The 13387-nt window shown below is 36.3% G+C and overlaps 1 protein-coding gene across 2 annotated transcripts in view; it reads right to left on the bottom strand.

The window, feature by feature from the left end:
• Positions 1-13387, bottom strand: part of NAA35 (N-alpha-acetyltransferase 35, NatC auxiliary subunit) — a 94862-nt gene that overhangs the window by 41810 nt on the left and 39665 nt on the right. For both annotated transcript variants that reach the window (XM_068973884.1, XM_068973885.1), the window contains 3 exons: positions 12271-12321; positions 11537-11620; positions 10578-10692 (listed from right to left, as the gene is read on the bottom strand). In XM_068973884.1, coding sequence (XP_068829985.1) covers positions 10578-10692; positions 11537-11620; positions 12271-12321 — 250 coding nt within the window. The remainder of the gene's footprint in view (positions 1-10577; positions 10693-11536; positions 11621-12270; positions 12322-13387) is intronic.

Raw genomic sequence — 13387 nt, 5'->3', positions numbered from 1 at the left:
CCTCAGTGAGCATCTTTAGTAACTGCTGTTTTAAACTCTCAATCAGATAATCTACTTAATGCAAGTCACTAAGATCTGTTTCTGGATATTTACCTTGTTCTTTTGTTTGAAATGTATTCCTATGAGTCTTCCTTTCTTGACTCTCTGTGGTTTCTGTGCATTAGATAAAATAATCACATCTTCCAGTCTTGACAGAGTGGTCTCATGTAGGAGATAAATCTTGCTATATATGAGATGGACCTAATCAATCAGTCCAGCCCAAACTCCTAGGTTTCTCTCAAAGTTTTGTGACCAACCAAGCCTCGTTCCTTGCTCTTAGTGGCTCCCAGGAGTTGAGGGTGTGCCAAGATCCAACAATGTCCCAAAGGAAAGGATCACATTCAGAACCTATATATACACTCATTAGAAGCTGGACCCTCAGGGAACAGTAGCTGGTAAAGTATGTAGTTAAACTTCTTCCAGGAAGAAACTCGGAGAAGGTTGCTTTTGCCTAATGCTTCTTTGTTGGATCTTGGAGTACAGCCATGGGGAAGGGTACCCCCATACCCATTAACAACTATTTGTTTGATACAGCCCTGTAACTCTTGAATCCAAGCCCCAATGGCTATTAGAGCCAGATGACCTGGGGCCTCATCCCTTAGACAGCAGCTGAAAAAGCTTGGGCACTAAATGTGAGTACAAGCTCCTTCTGGGGAGATGCTGTCAACTGGATTTTATTATTGGATTACTTTGCCGACTAAGGTCTGTCTAGTCAAGGCTATGGTTTTTCCAGTAGCCATGTATGGATGTGAGAGTTGGAGTGTGAAGAAGGCTGAGCACCGAAGAATTAATGCGTTTGAACTGTGGTGTTGGAGAAGACTCTGCTGAAACTCCAGTACTTTGGCCACCTCATGCGAAGAGGTGACTCATTGGAAAAGACTCTGATGCTGGGAGGGATTGGGGGCAGGAGGAGAAGGGGACGACAGAGGATGAGATGGCTGGATGGCATCATGGACTCGATGGACACGAGTCTGAGTGAACTCCGGGAGTTGGTGATGGACAGGGAGGCCTGGCGTGCTGTGATTCATGGGGTCGCGAAGAGTCGGACACGACTGAGTGACTGAACTGAACTGAACTGAAAGGGGGAGAAGGTAGGAGAGATGCCTGTTGGCCTCCCCAGTCTCTGGGGAAGTTCTCCGGTGGTCCCTAAATGCCTGCTAAATTAGAAGCTTGGCATGAAGGCAGTAGATATTAAAGTACAGAAATAAACCTATTTCAGGGAAAGACTGGGAAATGGCTAATTCTGCTTGTTCCCTGTGTGCTGAGCCCTGAGGGGTAGAGCTAGTTAAGGAATCCTTCTTTGCTAGAGTCTTCTTGGTCTCATGAATGGAAATCCCTTTTGCTCTAAAAGCTGGGAAATTTGGGTCCCTTGCTTTAGGCAGCAGTCACAAAAGTTGGGGTTCAAATGTACATACAAACTTTCTCCAGGCACGGAGTAGTGACATGGAATGGGTTAGAGGCAGAAGTAAGGCAAGGTGTCCTCCAGCTTTACTGGCCTCTGATGAGGGTTGCAGCCAGTCCCTAGTGCTTCTTATATTAGAAGCTTGGCCCTCAGGGCAGTTTTTACAGTATACGGACAGATCTTTCAAGGAAAGACTGGGAGATGAGCCTTTTGTCTGCTTCCTCTGAGCTGATCCCTACAGGCACAGTCATGGCAAACGACTGCATTCCCTTCAGTTGTCATAGTCTTATAGGTCTCATGGACACAAGCCCCACAGACTTTCAGAGCTAGACGTTTTGCAAGCCTACCCCACTGAAAGGAATCTTAAAGTTGGAGTGCTAGACGTAGTGTCAAAACATACTTCACTCCTCAGATAGAACCTGACAGTTGGGGATTCTCTCCCAATTGTATGATGTTGCATCAAGGGTGGGGTTTATGACAAGTGTATCTCAGTCTTTCCTACCCACTCTGATGTGGATATTTCCTCAACTGTCCAATGTGTATAAGTTGCTCAACTAGTTTCTGGATCTCTTTTAGAGGAAATTGCTCCATGTATAGCTATATATTTGATGTGCCCATGTGAGGAAGGGGTACTTAGGGGCTTCCCATGTCTTCTGCAGTTCCTTTTAGCAAATAATACTCTTTAGTAAGCAAGACTCAGATGCCAAGTGTGCTTACTGCTATATGGACATACAAGTATGTTTACATACATGCATTCAAACTATGCATATTTACATGTACATTTCTATCAATACATCAATCTACCCATATATATTAGAAACTATGAACTTAAACCCATGTTTTTAATTTTAATCCAACACCACAGAGTTCAATCTAATTTTCTCCCTTTCTAGAAATTAGTCTAAGTTGGCTCCTCAAGCCTGAGGAAAGTAGCAAAACATAATTATCAATACATTTATATATATGATCAATTCCACTGTGTACAAGCAATCTTTGTATTCAGTTTCTAGGTCTTCTGTAACAAATTATCACAAATTGTGTGTTTTAAGACAGACATTTATTCTCTCACAGTTATGGAGGCCGGAAGTTTAACATCAGTTTCACTTAGCTGAAATTAAACTTTTAGGTGGGTTGAACGCTTGAAGGCTCTAAGAGAAAATCTATTCCTTGCCTCTTCCAGGTTCTTGAGGCTATTGGAATTCTTTGGCTTACAGTTCAGTTATGTTGATTTCTATTTCTGTCATCACATCACCTTCTTAACTTGTGTGTGTGTCTGCTCTCCCTCTGCCTCTAAGAAGGACACTTAGGAAGATATTTAAGGCCCATCCAGATAATCCAAGATTATCTCATCAAAAGATTCTTACTTAATCACATGTGGAAAGATCTTATTTTTTCAAAAATAAAGTAACAATTATAGGTTCCGATAACTGGGTCTTGATACCTTTGGGGTTATCAATCATTGAAACCCACCTCCCTCTTAGCCCTGATCTCCACATTCTTTTCAACTTTTCAAAAATGCCCAGCATACCTTTTGCTCTTCCCTTTCAGGATTTTTCTCTCTTCTTTCCTGAACACTGCCAGTTTACTTGTACTGTTATTATTTCCTCCTTTGGTCCTAATATTTCTGTTTTGCTTTATAGGGTCATTTTATTGCTTAATGAATTTTTGGAAATTTTGAAAAATGTTTCTGATCTGTTTTTCATCTGTCTTCTGCATTTTGTTTTTGTTCATTAATTTCCTGGAATATGTGTAAAAACTGTGCAGTTTATTATTAAATCATTCAGTGAATGCTTTCTGAGCCAGTTATTTGGGTGTGGTGTTAGAGTAACACTCCAGACTATTAGGAAGCCTCAATGCCTTACAGTTAAGCCACATGTGATATGCCTCTAAGTATTCAAGAGAAATTACCTATTTCCTTTATCGACAAAGATTACCATCTCAAGTTCCTGGTACTAGCACATCATGGCATATGCCTCTCTAATGCATGGTTGTTTTAAAATGAAGTCAGCTCCCACCTCTCCTGTACATTGCCAAACCACAAATGAAGTTGATTGGTTGAGGCAGCACAATTTTGCTTCAGCATCAAGTATAGCCATCAGGAGGGCTTCCCAGGTGGCTAAGTGGCAACAGAATCCACCTGCCAATGTGGGAGACCCAGGTTTGTTCCTCGGTTTGGGAAGATCCCCTGGAGAAGAAAATGGCAACTCACTCCAGAGAGAGGAGCCTGGCGGGCTACAGTCCATGGGGGTCACAGAAGAGTCAAATATGACTTAGCGACTAAACAACAGCAGTAGCTCTCAGGAGGTTAAAGTACAATATTACCAGACAATAAACCATCATAATTCTAAACTACTAATTTTATATTTTAATCCACATTAACTTTTAATTGAGTTTCTTTTATTTAGTCATAAATACATGCCACTCAAGAATCAAACAGCCAGGTGGGAGGCGGGTTCAGGATGGGGGACACATGTATACCCATGGCTGATTAGTGTTGATGTATGGCGAAAGCCACTACAATATTGTAAAGTAATTTAGCTTCCAACTAAATTAAATACATTAAATTTTAAAAATTAAAAAAGAATCAAATAGCCAAACAAGGTTCTTATTTATAAATCTTCTCCCTCCAATTCCATTTATTTCTTTCTTCCCAGAGGCAATGTCTTCCACTTCCTCTTAGCTCTTTCTTTTTGTATCTATCTCCATATCACCAAATAACAAGCTTATTGTGCTACTTTATTTCATATTTTTTTTGTTTTATACATTATCTAACTTACTTCAACGTCTAAAAGAGATAAACGTAAAAAGACAGACACTGAAAATAATATAAAGTAGCACTATAAGCACATATAAATCACATGCATAAATCGCTTTGATCCTCTTACCTCCAATACAGTTAGATCAGAATTTTATTATCATCAATGTTTAGCACTATTAAGTAAATTACACTTCATCACTTCTGCAAACACAGAAACACATTTTACTTTTATATATATTCTGACGTTAAAAAGTCTTACTTTTTGTTCACCTTGGATGTACTTAACACTTTAATTCAACCCCAAGTGAAAGTGAAAGTCACTCAGTCTTGTCTGCCTCTTTGAGACCCCATGGACTGTAGCTTGCCAGGCTCCTCTGTCCACGGAATCCTCTGCCAATTCACTAAATCTCTTCTTTCTACATTAAGGAAAACAGCTATTATATCAATTTCATTGGTGACCACAGATCTTATATCTACTTAGAGCCTTGTGACTTTTCTTCAATCTGGACTTGTCTTCCATGTTTATTGCTAAGACAATGTATTAGGTTCTTGTTACACTATGACCCTGGGATTTCCTTCATTTTTCTTTCATGCTGGATTTTTATATCCTTAAACTCCATGCTTTCCTTTACTTAATTTACTCTTCTGTTTTAATGAAGCACATTCCAGTAGTCTTGTAAACCTTGTGGGAGATTAATTTTGTTGAGACTTTAAAAACCTGATATTATCTTTCTTCACAATTAGACGATAGTTCTGGAAAAGGACTCAAGATTTGAAATCACTTCTCCCCCAAATTCTGAAAACACTGGTCCACTGATTTTCTTTTAATCACAACTCTCAGATATAATTAACATACTGCATAATTTATCTATTAAATATATATAACATAGTTTCTTTTAGTATATTCAGAGTTGTAAAACCACCACTACCACAAGAAAAATAGGACATTTTCTTCACCCCAAGAAGAAATCCCATATACATCAGCAGTCCCCTTTCTTCCCACTCTCTTCCAGCCCAAGGCTACCACTGGTCAACTTTCTGTCTCCATGGATTTGCCTATTTTGCACGTTTTATATAAATGAAATTCATATATGATCTATTGTGACTTTTTTTTACACTTAGCATGTTTTCAAAGTCCATCCATGTTGCAGCAGATATTTAACTGCCAAATGCCACTCCACTGCATGTATATACAACATTTTATTTATCTGTTCATCTGTTGAGGGACATCTGGGTTGTTTCTACCTTTTGGCTATTATGAATAAAAGTGCTGTGAGCATTACTGTACAGCTTTTTGTACAGACATATATATCCATTTCTCCTGGGTATATATACAGACCTAGAATTAGAGTGGTTGGGTCATGTGATAAATCTAACATTACGTCTTTTGAGACACTGTAAAATTGTTTTCCAAAGTAGCTGCTTATTTTACATTCCCACCAGCAGGTATAAAGGTTCCAGTGTCTTCATAACCTCAACGCTTGTTATGAAGTCGAATCTTTTCATTTTGATTTGCATTTCCCATGGCATATCTATCTTTTCAGATGTTTATTAGTCATTTGTAAATCATATTCAGAGAAATGTCTAACTTAGATCCCTTGCCTGTTTTTTCACTGACTTAATTTTTCTTTTTACTGATTCTTAAGGTTTATTCCTAAGTTCTAGAGTTTCATATTTTCAGTTCTTACATTTATGTCACTGATCCATTTTGAGTTTATTTTTGTTTATGATGTGAGGAGGGGTGGGGAAGGTGCTGAACTTTATCCTTTTGCTGTGGTTATCTAGTTGTTCCACTGTCACTTGTTGAAAATACTTTTCTTTCCCCACTTAACTGTCTTTGCACTCATTTCAAGTACCAACTGACCATAAAGGATCATTTTTGGATTTTTGATTTTATTCCACTATCTTTATACTTATTTGACTATCTTTATACTAATTCTAAATTCTCTTGATTAATCTAGCATGGTGCTAAGTTTTAAAATCAGGAAGTGTTACTACTGCAACTTTGTTCTTTGTTCCACTGATTTCTAGCTTCCTTTCCTGTTGTTTAAACTCTGCTGACATTCTGTCTTCATTCTGTGTGTGCAACATCTTTTTCTCTTTCAAATCTCTTAGGATCTCCTATTTTCCCCGACTGTCCTGAAATTTCATGACCATATGCCTTGGTAGAATTCTACTTTCACCCTGGTTATACTGAGTAGCTCTTTACTGGCACTCTTACCCTGGGTATTTGCTTCATTGATTCCAGGAAATCTTAAATGATTACATGGCTTTTTCTTTTTTGACATTTATTTTTTGAACTTTATTTCTGGAAAAACTTTTATTAGTTTACCTTCATTTATCTTATTATTTATCTTTATTAAATAATGGAACTGGACCGAGCCTAAAATATTCTTTCCTTTTTTCTCTTTACTTTCAACCTGTTCATTTTTACTCTACTTTCTCTAAGATTTCCTCAAATTTGCATTCTCTATTTTCTATTAATGATTCTGCTCTTAAAATTGTGAATGTCAAAGAATACATTTTTTCTCATAAAAACATCCTATTATTTTACATACAGAATTTTTTTTCCCCATTTTTAAGAGCTATTATCTTTGCTTGTCTGTTTTGGTCTTTTCTTATAGGCTAGAGATATCCACCCATGACTATGTACCTAGGCTTCAAGCTGAAGGACTAAAAACCTCATTAAGAGCTCTATCAATATATGTGAGGTTTTTGTACCAAACTATTTCATCAGGAGAACTGCTAAAACCAATAAATTTAGATTTTGCTGATGTTTTTCTCTATCTCTTAGGCTTGCCAGATTTCCCTAAGAGTGTTCTAAATTCTTAAGTGGAATGCAAGCGCTAGACTGCACTGTTCTGGAAGCTGCGAGTGGGGGGACCCACCAGAGCTTGGTGTGTAGGAAAAGGAAGGACAGATGTTTCAAAAGTAAGTATCTAAATTACCACTTATCTCCCCCATAAGGTGTACCATTCAACAGTGCCTGGTATGTCCTCACTCCAGAATCTCTCTGTTCTGCTATCCAAGAGAATAAACTTCTAGTATTCTGAGGCTCAGGAATTTTATCACGGAGAAAATGGGAGGGAAATCTCTGCTTCTAAACAGATTTTCAACCAGATATCACCAACATAATTCTCATCCTCATTTTCAGAGGTATCTGACATACTGAAAAGGAGGCCCTTCAGAGAACCTGCAGTATAAATTTGGACAGTATCTTGACTTTCTTTATCAGTAGCTAAGAATTCAGTTACTTGAACAGACAGCTCAACATCTTTCTGTTTCCCAGCTTCTAAAATTTTGTTGCTACTGCCTTCTTTCCCTGTCTTTTCCTTCTTTATTATGTGTGCTCAGTAGTGTCTGACTTTTTGCAACCACATAGACTGTAGCCTGCCAGGCTCCTCTGTCCATGGAATTTTCCAGGCAAGAATACTGAAGTGGGTTGCCATTTCCTACTCCTAGGGGATCTTTCTGATCCAGGATTGAACCTGTGTCTCCTGTGTTGGCAGGAGAATTCTTTAACACTGTGCCACCTGGGATGCCCCTTTATTAATTATATCTATTTGTTAAAAAGCCAAACACTTCTTCATTGTCATTAAGGTTTCAGAAGGTAAATGCATGTGATTAATATACCATTTGAATTATACATCTTTTTTCAAAAGGATGATAAGGCTTCTTTTTTGTTGTTTTTGCTTTTTCGGTCATGCCACACAGCTTGTGGGATCTTAGTTTCCCGAGGGATTGAACCCATGTGAAAGTGCAGAGTCCTAACCACTGGACTGCCAGGGAATTCCCCAATGACTCTTGAAATTGAATGTCAGAGTTGGATATACACTTCCAAAGTACCTACCAATTTCAGACAACCTAAGTTTAATTAAATTTTTAATTTCTACTAGCAACTGTTAAAGATGCTAACATTCAAAAGAGTAAATCAAACCTAATCCTAAACAGATAAATTAACCTAAATAGATAAATAGAAAAGAATATGGGAGAAAAAAATAAATTTTGACAAGTAGAACATGAAAAATCTCACTGGAGGAAATAATCTGAACATTATTTTGAAGAATTCCACAGACATATAAAAAGCAGTACAGAATTCACAAGCAATAAAATAGCACAAGCAAATACAAGGAGCCAACAATGTGCTTCACTGAATCCTTTGCTGCTGCTGCTGCTGCTAAGTCGCTTCAGTCGTGTCTGACTCTGTGCGACCCCACAGACGGCAGCCTACCAGGCTCCGCCCCGGGGATTCTCCAGGCAAGAACACTGGAGTGGGTTGCCATTTCCTTCTCCAATGCATGAAAGTGAAAATTGGAAGTAAAGTCGCTCAGTCGTGTCCGGCTCTTCGCGACCCCATGGACTGCAGCCTTCCAGGCTCCTCCGTCCATGGGATTTTGGAGAGTACTGGAGTGGGGTGCGATTGAATCCTCTGCTTCCCTTGTTTTTTCACGAAAGGTCTCTAACTCAAGGTCCTGAATTCAGAAAGCCCTGATTAACCACATTTACTTCTTTGATTTCAATTAGCACTCAACATGAAAATAACTCTAAAAGCTTCTTTCGTTTATTTTCCAGAACAAAATATTTACTTGGTTAGTGGTCTGCTCCATGTCACTGCACCAAAAAATCTCAAGCCGCCTTTCCTTAAGCATCTCCTGTCCCCAAACCACTTCCACCTCCTTCATTGTCAAGCCATCATATCCACTAGTAAACCAACCAGCAAGCGATCCTTGAACCAAGTTTGATTCTTCCTACTTTCTCCCTTAACACCAGTTTCCAAGTTCTCACTTACTATATATTTTTTCAATAAGCTTTACAGTCATTTTGTCACTAGATGCATTCTAATAACATTAAGAAGGTAAAATGAATAATCTGAGACCCAAACTAACCTACACTAATAGCTTTATCACCATTTAAGCTGGATAATTACAAAGTTGAGTGAGCGTAAAAAGTGTTTAGCAAAAAACAAAGAACAGAGTACTCCCTAAATTTAAAACTTCACTAGCTTAGTTATTTCAAACCAACTTTATGCAAATCATCTTCCAGAAGCTTACTCATAAACAGCCTATAAAACCAGAGAAATAGTTGAGAATATACACATATGTTTTTGTTTTAACTGCTGACTGATTTGAACTACAGGGAAGCCACAAAAACATGTGGGCAACTAATGATCCCATGGCAATTATTATCCTCGGTTATAGACCAGAACGGACCATGTAGTAAACATATGGCAAAAAAAAGAGCATTAGAATCAAGTCATTTGACTCTTTTTCTGCATCATAATACCTTGTTAATACATAATTAACCAAATTACTTGGAAGCAATGTATTTTACAGTGGTTTTCATAAAGTATTCTCGCACTTGATTCCAAAATATTGAAGAGTTGTAGAAATGGTAAACTCTCTGTAAACATGTACTAGATAGCTTGCTATGCGTTAAAACTTTCTTTTTAATGTCCCATAGTTACAGAATGTCTCCTAGTCAGTCATCTAACAGTCACCTAATCTTTCCCTCTTCTGTAGAAAATGATAAAATGTTAATGAATTAATAATGAATTTATAAGCTCAGAATAATTATTACTATTAAGATTGCCATATCAATAAAGATATCCACATATTGATTGCCTAAGCCAAATTATCTTTGGACTGTTTCACTACCTAATATATGAGTAAGAAAAAAATTCATGGGAGGGGAATACCACAACTTATTCTCCAAAAAGGAGGAAAAGGGGCAAAAAAGCAAAGGAATATGAATCAATAAAAACTAGACTTTCTGGTCAGAAGACCAACGACTGTGAAAAACTAATTAAAAACATAAATGTTATCACATTTTAATGAATTTTAAGGATAACCAGAATTGCTGCACATTACTAAAGTGTTAACTCAGTTGGAGTTTTCATAATAAAGGTACACTGTTCCTTTTATTTTTAAGGTATAGTTCATGAATAAAATCTACTGAGTGTCAACAATATGCCAAGCACTGTAGGAATACACAAAGAAGAGACTCTGGCATAGAAGTATTAAAAATCTCATGGAATTACAAGGTAAACTATAATATGATATACTAAAAAAATGTAATAGAGGCATGTATGAGTACAATGAGGCCACAAAAAATACCCAGGCCTGCCAGGTAGCGTCAGGGAAGACTGAAATCGAGGTGATGACCTCTCAAAGCAGTAAAGTGGAGAGGTGATTAAAGAAAAAGGATGACCATAAAGAAGGGAGCATAAACACTCTATTTAAAAGCCTATGTAGCAAAACAATCCAAAGTTAGAATGTTTTGGATAGACTGACAAATAGTATTTTAGAACACACCAAACACTATATACCATGGATGGGAAAGAACAACAACAAAAAGAGTAGGAACAAAACAGACAATTACCTCCTTTTGTAGTATCATTCTGGGCCTGGATACCATGATGCAATGAATTATGAATGGCAGAAAGAAGATCTGCAGCTTGAACCATCAATTTTTGAGCTTCTGCAACAGCACTGGTCTAGCAAATAAATCACCAAAAACATTCTTACATATTCTTTCACTGAAAGATATACATTAAATAGGAAAATCCTATAAACAATAATGAAATTATTAAATGCTTGTTGTAATGACATTGGTTTTCACAAACTATTCACTTAATACAGGATGCCCAGATCCTGTTAGGATAGAAATAATTTTTTTACTCATATCAGTACTTTGTAGGAACCACTAAAAAACAATAGGAAACATTCTGGTTATTCTACCAATCTCATTTTTTTTTTTTCCTAAAGAGATGTAGTCAACTAGAAAATGAGAAACTGCAAAATTCCTACTAAGTCATTCATCAAGGTGAAATTTTTAAAAAAGAAGAGAATTACAGAAGTTTGTAAGGGCTGGATCTGTACTCAAAATTAACTATTCACAAATTAGCCTGTAATTTACTTGAGTTAACACAATACACACGCACACACACACACACACACAGAAATATTCACCATCTAAGGGTTGTTTTAGGTTCTATACAAATCTAAGTTTATTTAACTGAATGAAAGAAGAGCCTGCCTAAAATTCTCATTTTTAATTTCTCAAATTAACTTCAAAGAAACAATTTCAGCTTCTACTATTATATCCACTAATAAGCATTACATTATTTTTGTATCAGCAACAGTCATAGATATGTTAAGGGCACAATGTAAAATTCATGTGACTTTTGGCAAAAATCATCAGGGATATTCTGACATAAACACACCAAATGCTGAGTGCTGTGTATGTGTGCATATATATTCCAATAGAAAAGTCTCAGAACTACCAAAATCAAGCATTCCATCAAAAACAAAAACACTGAACAGATTAAATACCCTTACCTCTTTCTTAGTAAAGGCTATAAGCACTGTCAGTAACACTCGAGTAAATTTCACTCTGCTGAATACTGCTAAACATTGTTGGTGCTAAAAAAATAAGAAAGGACTAAAAGTTAAAAGATGCAAAGCCTTGTGAAAGAAATTTCATTTTAAAATATTGTATATTAAGTTCTAAATCTCAGTGTTAATAATTTACAAATACCTTTACTTACAGGCTTTTAAATATCTGAAAATGAGCTGCATAAAACACAATAAAATGAAGCCTATTTTACTGAAACAGTAATATATAATAAAGCTTCTGTATCACAAGGACTGATTTTTTCCCAAGTCAGGAGTTACACTATTATTTCAAAACTGATTCAATTAGTATTTTTAAGAGGACTGATAGAAATATGGTTTAAGCAGAGTCAGAAAATTTAGGATCTCAACAAAGGTTTGACAAATTTTGATATTATGTAAGTTCTTGACTTCTGCCAAGTTTTGGTGGATCATCTGAAAAAAAATCATTTTTTCTTCCTACGTACCTCATAGGAATATTGAAGAATTCTGAAATCATGTATCTGAAAGAGTTGCATTATATCAAAATAAATACAAGGGAAATAAACTCCCTTGTAATGTCCAATTTTTAAAGAAATACCTTAAAAAGGGCTTCCATAAATTATAACGCAGTTCATAAAACTACAACATTAAGAGGCAGACTTCTCTGATATTAGCTACCAGAAAATAAGTTCAATTACTTCTAGTTCAACTTCTGGGTCTCTTTCTTCTCCTTGTCGACTTCGAGTACTCTAAAATTTTAAAAAAGGTGAATTAAAACAAACACAAGCCTGTAAAAGCAAAAATTATGATTATACAAGGAAAAGGAATAAATTAATTTACTGAGTATACACTATAATCTATTTGAAGCAAGTATCTGGAAGGAAAACGCTCTATCAATTATTTATTTACCTAATAGTACTATATATATTTAGTTCATTTTGATATAAAGATCACACAAAGGAAAAGGTATTAAAAACAGCAAAAGCAAAACAATGAATAATATAAGCAAAAGCACATGGTACACAGTACTTCTTTCTTTAAAAAGATCTATTAACTGAAGTTCCTGACGTTCTCAAAACTAACCCAGAGAAAAGAAATGCGATCTTTACAGAATCACATCATACGATCTTTAGAGAATCACATCATACGATCTTTACAGAATCACATCATAAAGTCACATGGTAAACACTGATTAGTTCTACACTAACACGCAAAATCTCCTTAATACATATGTTACATATGGTTGAGTATTCGGGCAAAACCCGAAGGCAATACCACACGAAGATCCAATACCACACGAAGATCCAGAAGATCTGGGTTCTAGACCTGGAACTGACACTTAATAATGGCATGCCCTTAAGAAGACTCAAGACAGGTTACTTGATGTTTTTGAGCTCTATTCTCTTCATTTCAAAGTGTAGTTTATTGCCTAATACACTGAATAACTGTAAATATCAAATAAGACAATAATGCAAAACTGTTTTGACAACCATGCTGTTATACAAGTGTAAAAAAATAGTAGAAATATAATTTTTTATTTTTAATCTCTATCAGAACAAAATCATCATGGTCATCTGGCCAAAGGGTGTCTGTTGCTCATAGGTTTTTACCAGATTTGAGAAACTACTATTTTTTGTACTCTTCTACTATGTTCTAGACACTGTCCTAACCATTAAAAATACAAAGGTGAAGAAGATAATCCTTACCTTTGAGGAATTTAAAACTCTAGCATCTTATGCTATTCTTAAAACAGCATACTAAAATTCTAAAACAGTGGTAAAAAATTGAAAAAACTTGAAATGGTTAAATTTTGAG

The sequence above is a fragment of the Capricornis sumatraensis genome, chromosome 6 (assembly GCF_032405125.1).
Source record: "Capricornis sumatraensis isolate serow.1 chromosome 6, serow.2, whole genome shotgun sequence".
Classification (NCBI taxonomy): Eukaryota; Metazoa; Chordata; class Mammalia; order Artiodactyla; family Bovidae; genus Capricornis; species Capricornis sumatraensis.
Note: the sequence above shows the minus strand (reverse complement) of the source record. Positions and strands in the feature narration are given on the sequence as shown.